The sequence below is a fragment of the Melanostigma gelatinosum genome, assembly GCF_949748355.1.
Source record: "Melanostigma gelatinosum genome assembly, chromosome: 1".
Lineage (NCBI taxonomy): Eukaryota > Metazoa > Chordata > Actinopteri > Perciformes > Zoarcidae > Melanostigma > Melanostigma gelatinosum.
The window spans coordinates 13300385-13320634 of record NC_136634.1 but is presented as its reverse complement, the minus strand read 5'-3'; the positions used below and the strand labels follow the sequence as shown (position 1 = coordinate 13320634).

Sequence of the window (20250 nt, the reverse complement as noted above, 5' to 3'; positions counted from 1 at the left end):
GTAAAGATTTAGTTGGCTCTGTCAGTTCAATATGATCATCAGTCAGTACCTCCTTCATGATCTTCTCTGGAGCAGACATTTGTTGCTTTGTTTCATTTCCTGGGACAACATCTGCAGCAATAGGGGAAGTAGGTACAACTGTAGCTTCAGTCCTAGGGAAAGAGGAACCTGAAGCAGCACCTGCTTCAACTTTGACTTTTGGAAGGTCAGGTTTAGACTCTTCAGCTTTGGGATATTCTGGTTTACTGAACTCCACTTTCACTGACTCTTCTCTATTCTCCACTGTTACAGTTTTGGGAGCATCTGTGTTTGGCACTTCAACCTTTGGTGGTCCTTCTATCTGTTGCACAGTGGCCATAGAGATTGTCATGAATTCTGCTGTGGATGCTGCCAATGGCTGTTTTTCTGCTATAACAAGTGAAACCTTTGCTGTTGTGGGTACGCGTGTGGGCTCGATCTTGATTTGTGCGGAAGCTGCTGTAGCAGGGGTTTCCATTTTGACAGATGTAGGTTCCATCTTTGGTTTTGGGTTTGGAACTGTTGGTACTGACTTGATGGATGCAGGTGTGGGCTGTGATTTTGTGGCCGCAGATGTAGGCTCTACCTTTGTAGGGGAGGTTTTGGGCTCTGCCTTTTTGGTTGCAGATGTGGCCAGGTTCCCTGGCTTGGCAGATACAAGTGAAAGCTGGGGTATTTTTCCTGAGTCTCCCAACTGTCCAGACAAAGCCCTCTGAGTCTGGCAGTTCAGGCACAGCCAGTCCTTCTGTGATCAAACAAACAAACACAATATGTGATCAGGATTTACAATTGAAGGCTTCAGTTATAAATCCAGGTGGTGCTAAAACAGCATTTTGCAGATTTCTCATCAGATCACCATTCAAAGTATAGGTCTAGAGCAGGGGTGTCAAACTCATTTTCACTCTGGGCCACATCAGCATCGCGGTCGCCCTCAAAGGGCCGGTTGTAAATGTAAGACGGTGTAAATGTAACTTCTCCTAACATATTGGTAAATAACTGTCTCTGCATTTGATTATTGTTTAGTCAAGTGTAAAAATATTGTACATGCAGTTATATAGATGTAAAAATATATTTAAGCACATTTCTGTTATGATAACTTAAATCCTTTTAACTTAGGGTTAAGAAACTCACATTACTCTATCATATATCAAAGACAAATATCAAACGCAAGTTATTACAATAACTTTGTTCAAAGCTTAAAATCATTACAAGGGTGCGTTCGCACAATCCCACATGAAGTATTTCATGTGTTGTAAAGCCACGTTTCAAGTAGTCTTCAATGTACTAACAATAGATTTCCATTTCAAGTGTAGGGTAACCTGCTAAAGAGCTGCTTCTATGGCTGTGTGTTAAAGTATCTCATCATTTTGACTTTCTATCTCACAATTTTTACTTTCTATCTCATAACTTCGACTTTCTATCTCATAATTTCGACAATGGGGATATTTTTATTATCAAGTCTAACTTTAAATTATTATTATTAGTATTATTAATTATTTCGTTTTTTTAATCTAATGGATTCGCGGACCACATAAAATGACATGGCCCGCCGGATCCGGGCCGCGGGCCGTATGTTTGACACCCCTGGTCTAGAGAGTTAATTCATAAAGGAGGATAAGAAAAGCAGGGCTTATTGTTGAATGTCTGACTTGAGTGAAACTAACTTACAGGTGCACAGGTACAGCTTTTGTAACCCTCTTCTTATAATTGACATGAAGATGATATAATACAACACAGTCTCTTATGCTGAGTAACACAACAGCACTCAAAGTAATATAAATCCAATCTTCATCCAGCTTTCGTTGCTGGACAATTCGCTCAACCAAAGCATTCACTAAGAAATGGCAACAATAAATAACATTTTTAATATATGCTTGTGGTTCCTTCACATTTTATAAGCATATGCTATTACTTTGAAAATGTAATCCTCAAAAGACACTTTTCTTATCATGTCTAAGCTCCATTAATGGACAGTTAAGGAAGAGAGAAAGACTGACAATAAATAAAGCAGCGTGTCTGAAGCAACCTAGCAGACCAAATCACAGCAATGTGCCTGGGTCTGCAGAGCCAGGGAGAGCAGTACTGATACACAGGACAGAGGAGATTACATTTCACACATAGAACGCATTAAATACATCTTAATAATGGAACAACAATTGCCACATGTGCATACCAATGTTCATGCAGTTTATAAAAAGGAGAATTTTCAGGATGTTGATGACATGATTACAGCTGATAAATAAAGTCTTGACTTGACTTAGTTAGGAGAAACCTAATACTTAAGCATCCACTTTGATTGATACTGAGATGCTTTTGTTCAGTCTGTTGTGATTCAGTCAGGAATATGATAATCCTATTGGCACCCAACAGTAACAAACAAAGCCTCACCAGCATAGTGCATGATGCTCATAATCGTGTTAACCAATAAATCATTAAAACCTCAATTTCATGTGATCTAATGCAAGCTCAGCCTCACTGATGTTTACGTTTAAAGTTTGACCCTAATCGTTATATGGGTCCACATAAAAGCTAAATCCTATTGAGGGGTAATTTATTTTTACTTGCAAAAACATAGGAAACTGTTTTTCCTTATTGTAACTAGTTTATCTACATTTAGAATAGCTTATAAACCAGTAAACAGAGTTGATAAAACAGATAGTTATTCAGGCTAATCTAGACATCTGTTTGCACACAGCTAAATCATGTCACTATTCATGACAAGTTAGTCTTCACAAACTCCAGCTCTTGCTACTTTCCTAATCATCTCATAGACCCACCACAATGGCCTTATCAGAAGCAGCTCATATGCACTGATGCTATCTTTGCTATGGAAACAAATGCAATTATATCCATGTATAAATGAAGAAGGAAAATATTCTTATCAAAAACTCATTTTCAACCACTGAAAATAATTGTACACTGACATTTTTTTTTTTTTTTACATTACACAGTTTGTTAAGAAGCAGGGTTGTCAAAACCCACATTTGCATAACTCATTACACATTTTGGCCTATTTCCCACTTTACTTCTGCTTCCTTGTAACAGGAACATCTTGAAAGAGCTATCAAGAACGATTGATAAAGAAGAATGAAACAGCACTGTTCGCAGATGGCCATGGCCGTGCACTCCTGAGCCTTTCTGCTGGTCTACTGTATTCTCCCTCTCATGCAATCTAAATGTGCTTCTGCCCCTCACACCTCTCCAGGTGCTGGTATTGCACAGGCCTATATTTTATCATGATAATGGAAAAAACAGATAAACAGATGGACAGAGCAATCACAGAATAATCCAATGTTAAACACCAAATATTTGCCAAAACGAATCAGCAAAGATAAACATGCACAAGCCACACCTGTACCAACCTTGCATCTGATAACTCATTTAACCTTAACCTAATTATAAATCAGACTGCAATGAAAAAAAAATAAAAATAAAAACTCTATCAACAAAAAATACATAATCCCATCACATTCCCCTCCAGTGCCAGTCACGGCCTCACAGCCACACAGTCTCAGAGCCATGCATCAGAGCCACAGGGTTTGGAAAGTCGCCATCATCCTTTTGTCTAATTAAATCAGTTTTATGTGTAAAGAGCAGGAGCCCCAAGCAGAGAGCTGTGGGAGAGGCTGCTCCCTACGATTAGCCTGAGCTGGATTACCAAACCTTCACAATGACAGCAGTCAAGAAATTATGCTCTTGACACACAGGCGTGCTGCATTAGGCTGGATCTGCTGAGCTTTATAAAGAAATGCCCACTTAACATTATTTACAGCAAGACATTCTGCATTAATGCGATACCTTGGGGAAGTAACCCATTTACTTTGGGCACAGATTACCTTAAAAATTTGACTTTTTAAGATACCTTAATATTTGGTACTTTCATTCCAATTACACAAATGTGTTTATTAGTTTTCAAATCGTACATACACATTTGGGACATCCATGCATGATGGATATCTGACCAGGGGAATAAATGTAGTTCACTATCAGCATTGGGTATAGTAAGTGTGTGGTTCAACAAAGAGATTTAAATGCCCGAACATCTATCAAACTGCTCTTAACAGGAAAGCCTGTCACTCTTTGCCCCACTAATGAATCAATTCCGTAATTTGAGTTTGCATTGTTTGTGCAAATCTACACCTTCTTATGATACACCAGTCACTGGGTATCAATGTTCCTGAAATTTACATTTAGTATATGACTAGACGGAAGGGATGGTCTTTGAACTGTGGACTACGCCACCATTTCTCAGCCTCTCTTCAGTGGTGTTGATTCTAGAACTGATAAGTTCCTTATTGATTTTCTGGCCGATGCCTTTGGCAAAAGCTGTAGCTGGCTAATATACTTGGCTTTCAGTGGCCCCTACAGAGCAGAACTCCTCATAAATCAAGCCCTCTGATAATAGAGAATGTTGACCCACTAATCTGTAATAAGCAGAGTGCTTTATTCTAAAGACAAAGAAATACACCTTCTGCCCACACTCTGACAAATGATGCTTCAGCAACCTTCCTGTTCATGGCAGGATGCGATGGGAAAAGAGAAAAAAAGAAAAAAGAAAAAAAGAGAAGGGATGCAGCAGGTGGGCAGTGTTTGGTCTCTCCACAGAGTGGATATTTTTAACAGTCACTGGGTGCACCGGTCTGTCGTCAGTCTCTCATGGAAGCTTTGCAGAACCTTACTTTAAGACAACATATAAAGGTCCACATTGCTTTGTAGTGGAAAATCAAAATACATGTCAGGCGAAAGATACAGGCACATGGTAACGTTTTAGAAAATGACTGAGAAAATATCATTCATGCTGCCTTGTCACACACAAAGCTTTAGCTGGCAAAGCACGACACACGTGTGTCCTACATATAAGCCAACAGTCACTCACAGGCTTTTGATGGCATCAGCTGAAGCAGAAAATGAAAACAGAAAAATGGATGGACTTGCTGTAAGCACTCACTTTGCTCAAAGTGGCTTTCTCATCTTTTGAACCTTACAGGTCCTTCTTATATTTTAAAAGGAGACATGTTTGCCCTTCCACTAAAAAGCCACACACATTCATACTTGTAGGCAGGCACAGCCCCTTTGGATAAAGCAGGTCGTAGGACAGCAATAAGTATGGCGGCTCATCCTGTCCAATGGTGTTAAGGGCAAGCTATTTCTTTTTTTCCGTGGCTATTATAATAAGAGGAATGAATCAATGTTGTACACACAGCAGCAATCATCCACGTGTGTCCCTTCCCCCTTCCCCATTAAACATCTTCCCTTAGGCTCTTCCCCCTCTCTAGTGTTCACAAAAAACGTGACAATTACATGAGAACCACATCTCTTCTGTTTCTATTTGTATTCTATTTCTCCACAGTAATGTGCCATTTGGGATGAGTGTATGGTAATCTGTCCCTGGAAAACCCAACTAAAAGCAGGAATAAATAAAAAAAATAATGCCTACAGCCACTCAATCCCTACAGAGATGAGTTTTGTTGTTTACTGAGAGTAAAGAATTCAAAAACATTGTCCCCAGTCGCAACTGTCAACTCTTAACTGTCAGACAGAAATACTTTGTCTTTCATAGAAAGTAGAAATAACGTCTTGCCCTAAATTTAATAAAAGGTAAAAAAAGAATATGTTTTTACATATTTTTCTGATTTAATGTAACCAACTTTGTCACTTGTTTATAGGATCTCACATTATGAAAGTATTAGCATCAACATTAACCTCATTCAAAAGCCTCCAGTAAAATGACTAACATGCCTGTCATGGCACATTATTGAACTGTACTGTTTCATAAATACTTGCCATGCACTGTTATATCATTTGAGCACCTTTAAACTGAGCATTGAAATAACTTTAATGTTTTCACCGAAACACTCACAAGATGGATCTGACAAAACCCATCTAACTAATTATTCAAGGCTTTAACTGCTAATACTGTTTGCAAGGGAAACAGACCAACCACACAGGGGAATGTGAGCTGTTCAGAGAAGAAAATATTACTGCACCACAACAACATGTAAGATATGAAAAAGCTCCACAGGGTACACAATCATGCATCTTGTGCTACTGCCACCCACATAAAACAAAGGGGGAAACTGTAGAATTATATGGCGCCACAGGTCTGAGTGAGCAGATGGCCTGAAAGGAAATGTCTGCAGCTCTAATGTACTGGACAGTGTTGTGTTGGACTTAATCTGTTTCACCTCTGCTTATTGGCATATCACAGGGCTTTACCATCTCAGATCTCTCACAGAGGCTGGAGGTTCCCTGGCAGCTGCGGCAGCAGATCCCATCTCACTAATGCTGTTGCACAACCCTCAATCACTTTTATACATTTGCAGTGCTGCCGGTCTGCTGAAGCTGCCTTCTCATGAGCTGTTGTGTAATAACTCGGGCCACTCTAGTGGAATGAAAGAAACCACTACATAGCCTGCATTTTGCTATGTTTTTAAAACTCTTTTTCATTAATTCAAATAGATTACATTAATTAACTGCACACAGCCTTCTTCAGTCATAGTCTGAAAACCAATTCAATCAAGCTCTCCCTACGTATATTTTCTCGGCTGTGGCATCTTCATCTGTTATTCCACCACACTTGGAGTACATGCTTTTGAAGAAATCTAATTAAATCAACAATGGTGTCAAATTCGGTCTATTGTGTACCACACTTTCAATAGAGGTGAGGCTGTATGCCGAACAATCTCCCAATTAGCCACACTTTACACTCTTATTCCACAAAGTAAAAAGAAAACAGTACTAAAAATCAATGGTATTGCTTGCATACTCCAACCGAAAAGAATGTGTCCTTGACTGCTAAAGAATGAACACTAAACAGCAGGGAAAACTTACTTACCAAACCTAAAAAGATGTATGTCAAAATGATATATATGAAATATATTGCACTTACCGCTCCTGTATGGGGCATGGGGTTAAATCCACAAAGGTTGCAGACAGTGTTCTTGCATTCGGTGCAGGTTTTGTAATTGGGAGGATCTGTGGAGCCCATGTTGAGGTCGACCTTACAGAGTGGACAGGTGGACAGAGCTGCTTTAGGAGCAACTTGGGTCACTTCTGTCGATTTTGGAGGCTGTGGTGGAGCTTTCTCTACTTTGGCCTCTGCTGATGGTGCAGGCTTGGTCTGTTGAGGTGGCTCTGATTTCCCTGCAGCAGGTGGTTTGGGGTCATTTGCAGCTGGAATCTTAGAAACTGGAGGTGTAGCTTTAGGAGAGACACTGGATGTAGTGGACATCTTACGTGGAGTAGGTGGTGTAGCTTTAGGAGAGACACTGGATGTAGTGGACATCTTACGTGGAGTAGGTGGTGTAGCTTTAGGAGAGACACTGGATGTAGTGGACATCTTACGTGGAGTAGGTGGTGTAGCTTTAGGAGAGACACTGGATGTAGTGGACATCTTACGTGGAGTAGGTGGTGTAGTCTTAGGTTCCACCTGAACAGCTGAGGTTATCAATGTAGATGCAGAACTGAAGATAGAGGAACCAAAACCAAACATCTTCCCACTCACTGACTCAGCAGGCTTAGCAGCAGCAGGTTGTGTTTTAGGGCCACCAAAGCCAAAAAAGCCTCCTGACTCCTGTTTAGCAGGCTGAACTGGTGGAGGTCCAGATTTGTCAGGAAGGGTTGCAGATTTTATGGGCTGTTGTGGTGTTTTTCCAACTTCTTGTTTTGCAAGTACAGTCTTAACTTCTGGCTTTAGAGTTTGTGAAAGCTGTACTTGTGGGGATTTTTCAACAGGTTGTTGCTGGCCAGCCACATCCTGGCCTTGGCCTTGCCCTTGTTCAGTACCCGAAAGGACCTGTGTCTTTTGCACAGAAACTCGTTGTGGTGTCTCCGTCTGTTGGACTGCAATCGGCACTGGAGCCTCAGGTTTGGGGGTTTCTTTTGTCTGTGGAGTTGCTTGAGTAACCTCTTTTTTGACTGCTGTATATTCTGTAGACTTCTCCTGCTGGACTAATGTCAGTATATCCTTCAGTTCAGAACCAGGAACCTTGCATGGGGGGGTCTGTGGTTTCAATACAGGATGTCCAGTTGGCTCAGATGCTCCTATGGCTCTCTGCATCTGACAGTTCAGACAAAGCCATTCTTTCACCTGAAAAAAGTTAAATATAATGTAAGTATCATTGTTGACAAACCAAGGGGCAAATGTTTTACGGCACAAATTTGAAGTAATTTCATAACTAAAGGAATACAGAGGATATTCAACCACTTTAAGCACCTTCATGTCACATGTTTATTCACAGATATTTAATTCATACCAACTAAAATCATGTCTATTGACCTGTGTCACCGTGGGTCCTTATGGGATAAAGATGAAATTGGTTGATTCCTAATTCATGTAGGTTTGGCAATTATGATACTGATATGATAGACAGAATAAACCTGTTGTACAGTACAAACCATGAGGTTAACCAAACAATGTATGTGAAAGAATTCTTTTTTCAGTGGCAAAGACTTGTAAGGACAGTGACTTACCTCTGCCAGAATTGCCATTGTATTAAATCCACATTGATTGCAAACAGTAGTCTTGCATGCTGTGCAAGTGTTGTAGTTGGGAGGATCTTTGGAGCCCGTGTTCAGGTTGACCTTGCAAAGTGTACAGATGGTTGGAACTGCTTTTGGAGCACCTTGGATGTCTGTTTGTGCCTTGGGGGTTTCTGGTAAAGCTTTGTCCACTTTGGGTTGTACTGTTGAAGGAGTCTTTTCCTGTGGTTTCTCTGGTTTCTTCTCCTCAGTTTTCGGGACAGCAGTTGGCTTGGTGTCATTTGCAAGTGCCATATTAGGGGAGGCTGCCAGTGTAGTTCTAGGTGAGTCATGGGTTGTAGTAGACATCTTACGTGGAGTTGGTGGTGTAGTCTTAGGTTCATCCTGGACTGCTGAGGTTATCAAAGTGGATGCAGAGCTTAAGAAAGATGACCCAAAGCCAAACATCTTTCCAGTCACTGACTCAGCAGACTTTGCTGGTGTTTTAGGACCACCAAAACTAAATAAGCCACCCGATGCCTGTTTTGCAGGCTGAGCTGATGGTGTGGAAGATTTGGCTGGAGAAGTAACAATTTTAGCAGGCTGTTGTGGAGGTGGCTTCCCCACTTCTCGATCCGGTGTAGGAGCAGACTTTGCAATAGAAGTCACGGCTTTTAGAGGCTGTTGTGGATGCAATTTTTCTGCCTCTGGATCTGGAGGAGGAGCAGACTTAGCGATAGAAGTCACTGCTTTTGGAGGCTGTTTTGGGGGTGGCTCTCCCGCTTGTTGGTCTGCTGAAAGAACAGACATAGCGATAGAAGTCACAGCTTTTGGAGGCTGTTGTGGATGCAGATTTTCTGCCTCTGGATCTGGAGCAGGAGCAGACTTAGCGAAAGAGGTCACTGCTTTTGGAGGATGTTTTGGGGGTGGCTCTCCAGCTTGTTGATCTGGTGAAGGAGCAGACTTAGCAATAGAGGTCATAGCTTTTATAGGCTGTTGTGGGGGTGCCTCTCCATCTTGTTGCTCTGGTGGAGAAGCAGCCATAGCAATAGAGGTCACAGCTTTTCGAGGTTGTTGTGGGGACGGATTTTCTGCCTCTTGATCTGGTGGAGGAGCAGATGTTACAGCTTTGGGAGGCTGTTGCTGGGGTGTACTAAGTTGTCCTTTGTGTGTGTCTTCATAAGGCTTTTGTAAAGCTGGTGAAACATCAGTCTGTGTCGTAGTGGATGGAACAGTTTTGTCAGGCAATGAAGCAGCTGCAGGGGTAACTTTCTTTGTTGGTGCACCAAGGGCTGGGGATTCAGTTTCCTTGGTTGTGGCAATAATAACAAGCTCATTTTTGGGTGTGGCTGGTTTATGGATGTCCTCCTGAGAAGCTGACATCAGGGTCTCTTTCTTCTGTGTGGTGGGAGGAACCTCTTTGCTTGGTAAAGGTTGGGGTTTCATCATGGGAAGGCCGAGAGGTTCAGAAGCTCCAAGTGCTCTCTGCATCTGGCAGTTGAGACAAAGCCATTCCTTAGCCTGAAAAACAAACATAGAACATGAATAACATTCTTTGCATTTGTTATTGACAAACACTCAAAACATTGTTGTATTGGTCCAAATTAATACTTTGTTAAACTGGAAGTGAAAACAGAGAAACGATGAACAAATTTCAATTGACATCAACTTAATTAAAAGGGCATGGGAACATGTCAATTTGCAACTAACAGTTTTCCAATACTTTTGTATTTCAAAATGTCAACCCAAAATTAAACCTGTGACTTGTACCATTGCCAATGTGTAAAGATAAAGCAGAACAACTGTCTGCTGACAAAAAATGCAGAATGCTCCAGCCATTTATTTACCTTTGCTACATTTGTCATAGGCCGAAATCCACATTTGTTGCAGACAGTGGTTTTGCATTCACAGCAGGTGTTGTAGTTGGGAAAATCTTTGGAGTCCATATTAAGTTCCGCCTTACAGAGTGGACAAGTAGTCTGGCCCACTTTGGGAGCAGCTTGGGAGGTTTCTGGTTTTGAAGGGTCTGATGGATCTTTGTCAACTTTGGCCTGTACTGATGGGAGAGCCTTGGCCTGCTGAAGTTGGCCTGGTATCTTATCCGGATGTGGTTTCTGAGCAGCAGGCAGTTTGGCCTCCTTTGCTGAAGTCATCCTCGGAGAAACTGGGGGGCTGGACTTTGGAGAAATCTGTGATGTTGCCATCTTGCCAGAGACTTGCGCTGGGGCAGACATTTTGCGGGAACTTGGTGGTGTTGTGCGGGACTCCTCCTTAACTGCAGTTGTTATCAAGGTAGATGCTGAGCTGAAGAGGGATGAACCAAATCCCAACATCTTCCCAGTCACAGCTTCAGTTGTTTTTGAGGCAGTACGCTGAGATTTAGGACTACCAAAGCTGAAGAAACCTCCTGATTCTTGATTTGTTGGCTGTGCTGCTGGTGGAGCAGATTTGGCAAGGGATGTTTCAACAGAGTTTGATTCTTTATTTAGGGCTTTTGGGGGATGTACTTCATCAGAGGATGTGACTGGTTTATCAGCTGATTTCTGAACTATTTCAGCTTTCTCCTCTTTCTTTTCTGATAGTTTGTTAGGTGCAGGGGAACTTGGTGGAGTGAAATCCTTTTTCTTCTGGAGAGAAGTTACAATATCTGTGTTGACAGGAGGAGGTTGAGCAGGCAATGTTTTATTGAGTTCTGAAACTACAGCTGTCGTCTCTTTGATGGGAGGTGCAAAAGAGTTTGTAATATCCTTGGTAGGTGGTGAAGCCGATTTCTCCACTTTTGTGGGGGCTGAAACAGTACCTGGGGTCTCTTTTGCAGGTGTTGTGGCAATGGTTGATGTTTGGGTGATGTCAATTTTAATTAAAGGTGTAGTTTCTTCTTTCTTTTGTGGTGCACCTGGTGTTGGACGGTACTTTGGATTATTTTCTGGCACTTCTACCTTTTCTGTGAAAACAATGTCTTTCCTTTGATTGGTAGTGGCCTCTTTTTTGTCAGCGGCAGGTGTGGACACTTTGTTTGGTGATGCCTGAGGTTTCATCAATGGAGGCTCTACTGATTCGGCTGCTTTGAGAGCTCTTTGCATCTGACAAGTCAGACACAACCACTCCATCATCTAAGGGGAAAACCATATTATTTTGAGTAAGTGTGTCTATTAAACATAAACAATGTTTTGTACAATAACATCATAGTATAGCACAATGACATCTATGTATGCATTCATACATTTTATCTTAGGTACACCACATCATATATTTATTTTATAGAGTGCAATTATATATTTTGAATGTAAAATTAAACCCATATAAAATGTAGATATTATACGAAATAAACATAATTAACATACACATCTTGAGCAAATCTTACTTACTTCTGACACATTTGGCATGGGGTTAAATCCACACTGGTTACAGACAGTGTTCTTGCACTCAGTGCAGGTATTGTAGTTGGGTGGATCTTCGGAAACCACGTTGAGTTCCACCTTACAGAGTGGACAGGTAGATTTGCCTGGTTTGACAGCTACTTGGGATGCTGCTGAGGCCTTTGGAGGCTCCGATGGGGCTTTGCTCAATTTAGCCTGTCCTAATGGAGGTGTCTTGGTCTGCTGGGATGACCCTGTTGTCTTCTGCTGATCAGGCTTATGGGCACTGGGAGACTTGATCTGTTTTGCAGGAGACATCTTGGGAGACACTGGAGGAGTAGTTTTGGGTTGGTCATGAACGGCTGAGGTCATCAAAGTAGATGCGGAACTGAAGATTGAAGACCCAAAGCCAAACATTTTCCCAGTCGCTGACTCTGCCAGCTTTCCAGGTTCGGGTTGAGTTTTACCACCACCGAAACCAAAAAAGCCTCCTGCCTGTTGTTGTGTTGCTGCTGAGGCATCACTCTGCTTAGGTTCAGTCTGCCTATTTGTTACTGACTCTGCAGGGTTTGCAGAATCAGGTTGCTTGCTTCCAGGTTGGCTTGCCTGATCTGGTGGCTTCTTCTGACCTGCCTTCTGTATTTCCTGTGGTCTTTCATGATCAGGCACTGGGCTGGCCTGTTTCAATGGTACAGAAGTAGCTTGAGGTTTCAATGACTGCACAGATGGTGATTGTTTTCCCTGTGGTGAGACTGGTTCTGAAGTCTCCTTCTTTAGTACAGCAGGGCCTGGAACATCCTTCTTTTGTGGTGTGGTTTGTTTGGGAGAATCTTTCAACTGGACTGCAGCAGGTGAAGTAACTTTACTCGTAGATGTGGCGGACTTCAATGTGGCTGGTGGCTCCGATGCTCCAACTGCTCTTTTCGTCTGACAGTTAAGACATAGCCACTCATTTGCCTGAAATACAGTAGACACCAGTTATGTGTTGCTTTGGAATTGAGCATTTCAATAATTGACAACAACCTGAGTATTTAGAGAAACAGACTCCTCAAAACTGTACTACTGGTCAATGAAGTAATTGTAAAAAAGACCACAGATCACAGATTATAGTATAAATGCATACAGTATGTTCAGAAATAATGTATTGTTTATTCACTTACCTTGCCTATAGGCATTGGGTTAAATCCGCATTGGGTACAGACAGTGGTCTTGCACTCAGTGCAGGTGTTGTAGTTTGGAAGGTCCTTGGAGCTGATGTTAATCTCAACCTTACACAGTGGACAGGTGGCCTGGCTTGTATTGGGAGATGTTTTGGAGGTTGTTGCTGCATTTGGTGGCTGTAATGGAGCTTTGTCATGTTTGTTCAGGTGGAATTCTTCTGGTTTCTTATCCAGGGTTTTGGGCTCTCTTGCTGGGGACATTTTGGGAGAAACTGCCGGTGTAGTTTTTGAAGAAATATTGGGTACAGCAGACATCTTGGGTGAGACTTTTGCTGGTGCAGACATCTTACGAGAGCTTGGTGGTGTAGTACGTGATTCTTCCTGAACAGCGGATGATATCAAAGTTGATGCTGAGCTGAAAATGGAAGAACCAAAGCCAAACATCTTCCCAGTCACTGACTCTGTTGTTTTTGAGGCATCAGGCTCTTTTTTAGGACCACTCAAGCCGAATAGGTTTCCTGACTCATGCTTTGTATCCGGGTTGACCTTACTCTGTTTTAGTTCACGTGCCTGGTCAGTTGGTTTCTGAGAAGCTGATGCCCCCCGGATATCTAGAGTAGTGTTCTGGCCAGGAGTAGAGCTAGCATGTGTGTCACATTCTGGTACTTTAGCAGCCTTTGTTGCCTGTGTCTTCTGAGGAGAACCTGGTGTTGGACTTCCCTTCTTTTGAAGTACATCAGGCACTGGAGTCTCCATCTTTGAAGGTGCATCCAATTTTGATGACTCCTTCTTTAGAGTTTCCACTTGATTGGGAGCTGTTATCTTCTGATGCACAGCTGATGGAGGAATTTTGTTAGCTGTATTGTGAGGTGTCAAAAGAGGTCCTGTGAGTTCAGATGCACGAAGAGCTCTCTGCATCTGACAGTTCAGGCATAACCATTCTTTTACCTACAGAAAGAAAGAATATTTAAATGAAATTAAAATATGAAACATGTACAACACCAGCATGCAATAAGTTCACTATGTCAAGATATGTACGTTATAGATCATGGTGTATTCCTGTTAAATTATGGGTTGCCGTATGCTACTTTTACCCTTCATAATTTTGTATATTATTGTATATTAAAATTCAATTCAGGAATTGTGTCATCTTTGCTGTTATTACCTCTGATACGTTTGGCATTGAATTAAATCCACATTGGTTGCAGACGTTGTTCTTGCATTCAGTGCACTTGTTGTAGTTAGGAGGATCCTCAGAGCCAAAGTTGAGTTCCACCTTACAGAGTGGACAGGTAGGTTGGCCTGCCTTGCGAACAACTGGGGAAACAGCTGCATTCATCGGAGGCCCTGATGGAGCTTTTTCTACTTTGGCTTGATGGGATGGAGAGGTCATGGGCTCTAGTTTCTTCTCCTCTTCTTGTTTCTCAGCAAGCTGAGATTTGGTTGCCTTTGCAGCAGGCATCCTGGGAGACAATGGTGGGGTTGTTTTGGAATCATCTTGGACAGCTGTGTTTATTAAAGTGGATGCAGAACTGATGATGGAGGAACCAAAGCCAAACATCTTTCCACCCAGTGATTCAACAGGCTTTGCGGCATCAGGTTGAGGTTTAGGACCGCCAAATCCAAAGAATCCTCCGGATTGTGTAGTTGAGGTAGTATTATTCTGCTTACGTCCAGTTTCACTTATCTGGTCCTGTGGTTTCTGAGGACCTGTCTTACGGCCTTGCATTGGAGTTTTCTGACCAGGAGCTGGGTTGACCTGTTTCTGACTTTCTGATCCTTTAATGTCTTCAGACTTTGCTGGCTGCTCTGCTGGTGTTGGTAGTTTCCTCTGAGGGGAGCCTGGTGCAGAGGTCTTCTTTAATTCAGCAGCTGTTTGACTGTCTGTCTTTTGAGATTTATCTAGTGGGGGAGTTTCCTTATTTATGGTATTGGCAGGTGCAGGGACTTTATTTGGTGAGGCCGGTACTTTCGTCATGGGAGTTCCTGGAGGCTCAGATGCTCCTAGTGCTCTCCGCATCTGGCAGTTGAGACACAACCACTCCTTTACCTATATTTGAGCAAACAGTAAAATTTAGATCAGTGTTCTTGTACAATTGAAATTGTTGTACTTCTAAATTAATTCTATCAATAATTAATTACAGCAATAATAATAAAAACATAATGCAACTATCACTGTTCTAGTAACTTTTCTGTAATCTACAGTACTCTTATCTTACCTCTTTAACATTTGTCATGGGATTAAAACCACATTGGTTACAGACAGTGTGTTTGCACTCGGTACAGGTGTTGTAGTTGGGAGGGTCTTTAGAGCCCAGGTTGAGTTCCACTTTACATAGAGGACAGGTAGACTGGCCTGCTTTGGAAACGACTTGGGAAGCTGATGCTTTCTTTGGCGGCTCTGATGGAAGTTTGTCTGCTTTCAGCTGTACTGATGGAGAGGTCTTGGCCTGTTGTTCTGGTTTCTTCTCCTGTTCTGATTTCTTGGCAGTGGAGTATTTAGAGTCCTCTGCAGCAGGCATTTTGGGAGAAGGTGGTGGTGTAGTTTTGGGCTCATCTTGAACAGCTGAGGTTATCAAAGTAGATGCGGAACTGAAGATGGAGGAACCAAAACCAAACATTTTCCCAGTCACTGCAGGCTTTGCAGCATCGGGCTGACTTTTAGGACCACCAAAACCAAAGAACTTCCCCGACTGTTGCTGTGTAGCTGCTGTGGCATGCCCATGCTTTTGTGCAGTTTGGCTTGTCTGGTCTGGTTGTTTCTGAGCTGTCGTCCAGCTCTCCTGAGGTGTCTTCTGACCAGTAGCAGGGCTAGCCTGTTTATAAATGTCTGGTCCTTTAGCAGTGTCAGTCTTGACTGCTTGTGCTGTAGGTGTAGATATTTTCCTCTGAGGAGAGCCTGGTGCAGATGTCTTTTGTAGTGCAGGCTGTGCTGGAGTAGTTTTTTTGAATGAGGAATTGACCAAAGATGTGTCTTTCTGAGGTTCAATTCCGCTGGCAGCTCGTTTCACCTGGCAGTTTAGACAAAGCCACTCCTTTCCCTTAAAAAAACACAAGAAACAAACAAATTATACATGTACATGTTTAAAAAATAAACCAAAAAAGTAATAGAATAGTTGAGGCGTCCTAATCTAAACAGAAAAACACACTCTCACACACACAAAGAACGATGGAATACAGTGAGCAGACTCTGGTTACATCTATTGTTTGCCGCAGTGTTGAGAAAATTGTATATAAGATGTTTGTATTTCATTAAATGTGTTTAATTAAATCAACAAATTCCATTAGGACAAAAATGCTAATGCAAGCTCATAAAAAAGTAAACCAAGTGACAGTGCTGCCAAAGTTTCAGTGGTTTAGACTATATTTATATAAAACATTCACTTTCACAGAGTGCTTCCAAAATGCAAAAGAGGATCTCCTCATCCTGATTTTGGGTTATTACTGTTTTAGCCATTAGTTGAGAAAGCAGTATCATGAGATCAAGTAGCCTTGGACTGTCCTTGGCAAGGTAGCTTACTAACTGTGCATTGAATTATAGAGTCAAATGTCAAGTCCTTTGAGTGTCACTATGCCATGTCCATCTACCGTGTATGTGGTATTCCCTGCAAGACAATTACCATGCGATTAACAGTTTAAATAATAAACTGGTTTCCAAGAGCGTTTAATCAATTATCTTAAAATTATATATGAGACCATGCAATAGTGGTAATATTATTACCCCAAAAACTGTTATTTATAGCAGGATTATTTTTGGTTCGATGAGAGTTAAGACTAAAGGGAACAACAGTGAAACTAGAGGTATGTGGAGTAGCATTTGTATGTGTGTCTAGCCCTCATCTGCCAGATCTGGCCTAGGTTCTGACACATAGCCAGCCATCTTGCTGTTTCGAGACTAGAGGCACTGTGAGTAGGCTATGGAATGAAAATGGCTTTGCAACTTTTGTCCAAGGATTTGACGTTCCAAAGACAGATACCACTCCAATAAATACATTTTTTTATGAGAAGAACATATAATATCTCAAACATGCCTCTGTCATAAGTCTGTAGCCTAAAAAATATTGCTGCCATGTCATCTGTTCATGTATTTGAGTTATACCATCTGGGAATAACACCCCAAATAATGAAATTAAAATTGCTTAGGCAACCACTCTGAACATCAAAAGGGAACTTAACGGCTTCAAATAGCTTCATTTACAAGTAGCATGTTTGTGCTACAGTTCTGTATCCAAGTCATGAACACTTTGGAGGCAATCATGTAACTGAACCAGCCTCCAGGTTATTTAGAACCAATCGAATCACTCAGGAAACAATAGCAATTTGTTTCCAAAATTATAAAATGATACAGTGATGTATATAACTTTAACATTTTTTTTTAAATGCTTCCTTTCCTTCCTCTTTTTCTACAATGATTCATTCATTTAGATGTTAGTTAATTTAATCAATATCACATGTGTCCTACCTCATTGACATTTGGCATGGGGTTGAATCCACATTGGTTGCAGACGGTGCTTTTGCATTCAGTGCAGGTGTTGTAGTTGGGAGGATCCTTCGAGCCCATATTGAGCACCATCTTACAGAGTGGACAAGTGGAGTGACCTCCTTTAGGAACACTGTGGATGGCTGCTGCTGCCTTTGGAGTCTCTGATGGAGCTTTGTCCACTTCGACCTGTCCTGCTGGATTAGCCTTTGCCTGCTGGGGTTGCTCTTGTGTCTTGTCTTTCACTGACTTTTGGACAGTAGCTGGTTTGGTCTCTTTTGTAGACTGCATTTTGGGAGATACTGGCGGTGTGGTTTTAGGCTCATCCTGAACAGCTGAGGCTATCAAAGTAGATGCAGAACTGAAAATGGAGGAACCAAAACCAAACATCTTTCCAGTCACTGACTCTTCAGGTTTTGCAGCTTCAGTTTTAACACCACCCAAGCCAAATAATCCTCCTGAATCTTGCTGGGCACTGCTTTGCTTGCGTCCACTTTGACTAGTCTGATCTGGTTTGTGAGACCCTGATGTACGCTGGGTCTCAGGTGTCATTTTCTGAACAGATGCTGGGCTGGCCTGTTTTTGACTTTCTGGATCTTTAGCAGCTTCACCCTTGGCTGGCACTTTTGCCGATGTAGACTGCATTTTCTGAGGTGAACCTGGTGCTGACATCTCTTTTTTGACAGGTGCAGCAGGAGATGGTGTCTGGTTTTGAGCAGCAGAATCTTTGTTGGGCGTGGGCTTTCTAATGGAAGGTCCCTGTCGTTCAGAAGCTCCTTGTGCTCTCTGTATCTGGCACGGAAGACAAAGCCACTCACGTCCCTATAAAAAAATGACAATGATGACATATATATATATATATATATATGCATGGAAAGTATAAGAAAAAAAAACTGCAGTTCACAAAAATAGTGAAGTGCCATTACAAATAAATGTTATAACTTATAACATTGAATAATTTCAACACACATTTAGCCATGCTAATGTAATTAATTTGTTGTTAAACAAATAAGAAAAAAGATTACTTACATCAGAGTCTGGTGGGCTGAAGCCACACAAGCTGCACGCTTCAGTTTTACACTGTGAACAGGTTTTATGGTTAGGAGATTCCTTGGTGGCCATATTTAGTTCTGTTGTGTTACACACTGGGCAAAGGGACTTAGCTATTGCTTTTGACTGAGGTCCAGCTTTGGTTGGTCCCGGTGCTGAAGACCCTGCTCGGCACAGGCCAGGTGTAACAGGTCCCTTAGGGCCTTGTTGTTGTGACCCAGGCTTGTCGGAGGACTGCTGCTGGGTTGTAGCCTTAAAGCCTTGCTGTTGCTGTCCCACTTTAGTTGAGCCCTGCTGTGCAACTTTAGGTAAACCCTGTTGCTGCTGTGAAAGTTTAGGTGAGCCCTGTTTTTGTTGTTCAATTCTTGGTGACCCCCGCTGTTGAGTTCCTACTTCAGGTGACGCTTGCTGTGAGCCAGTTTTTTGTGAGGCAACTTTTGTGGACTCTTGCACCCCAGTCTTTGCAGGTTGTTGTTGTGCACCAGTCTTAGCAGGCCCTTGTTGTTGCATCCCTATTTTAGGTGGAACCTGTTGGGATGATGCTTTTGGAGAACCTGGTTGAGCTCCACTCTTCCCAAACTGTTGTTGAGCTCCAGGCTTAGGCGAACCTTGCAGTGGTGGGCCCTTATGTTGACTTTTTTGAGGCTCTCCTTCAAGCTGGCCTTCAGCCTGTGTCCCTGCCTTTGGAGCAGCTTGTTGCCGACCAGGCTTGTTTGGGGGTCCAGCCTGTCTATTCCCATGCAGCTGTGGTGATCCTTCTTGAGGGAGTGGCTGGCCCTTTTGCATAGGGATGCCCTGGCCAGATTTTTGTGGTCCCTGCTGTTGTTGAGGGCCTTTGCCTGAGCCTGCTGCTGACTGCTGTTCTCCAGTTGGCTTCACCCCCTGCTGAGAAGGTGCTTTCTTATTCTTATCCCCATCATCTCCAAATAAACCAAACTTATTCACAGCAGAGGACACGGCATTGAGGGGGTTGGCCCCACTAAGGAATTTGGAGGAGAACATAGTTGGGTCTTCGTCTTTGTCCTCCTCCTCCTCCTCCTCCTCCTCCTCCTTGCAGGAGCTGGAATCTATAGGGCTGTCGGAGTCAGAGCAGGAGCTGTCTCCTCTCGGTCCTGGCTCTCCCGCAGAGGCCAGGGGGGGGGCTGGTGACGGAGCTGTGGAGAGGGCATCTACAGCCCCACTGCTGCTGCTGCTGCTCCCTGGGCTCTCCTCTGGCTCAGCATCTACATCAGACTTCCTAAATGCATGAGAAACAGACACAGAGGAAGTGTGAGATGACAGGGAACAAGACAAGAGGGAGGGATAATGAAAGAGAGCACGAGGGTTTGTGAACCACATTCCTGTACTGTCTGAGCTAATAAGATGTCTGGTAAACAAAATAAAAACCTGACGCAACAGGTATAATGGATGCAGAGGAAACATAATATCACTCATCAACTGAGTCACTGTCTAAGGTGAGTTTTTGATCCTGTTATACATATTGAGACAGCATTATAATATTGAATAACATACATATTATGATATGGCTAACACTTCTCTAGCGAAATCTGCAAACTGCACATTGTACTCTATATTAATTTACATTTGCACTATAAATGGGAAGAAACCGAGTCTGTGACACACTACAGTGCTTGACAAATACAATTTACTTCCATTTCAGTTGAAGCGATTATCATTTGGAAAGCAATCGCCGCCTTCACGGAGGAACCCATTAACGATTCAG

The 20250-nt window shown here is 42.4% G+C and overlaps 1 protein-coding gene across 1 annotated transcript in view; it reads right to left on the bottom strand.

Moving 5' to 3' along the window:
* Positions 1-20250, bottom strand: part of pclob (piccolo presynaptic cytomatrix protein b) — a gene marked incomplete at its 5' end in the record, with an annotated part of 54858 nt that overhangs the window by 29727 nt on the left and 4881 nt on the right. The window contains 4 exons of the mRNA XM_079277904.1: positions 50-763; positions 6908-8107; positions 8491-9999; positions 18507-19764. Of these exons, the coding sequence (XP_079134030.1) occupies positions 50-763; positions 6908-8107; positions 8491-9999; positions 18507-19764 (4681 nt within the window). The remainder of the gene's footprint in view (positions 1-49; positions 764-6907; positions 8108-8490; positions 10000-18506; positions 19765-20250) is intronic.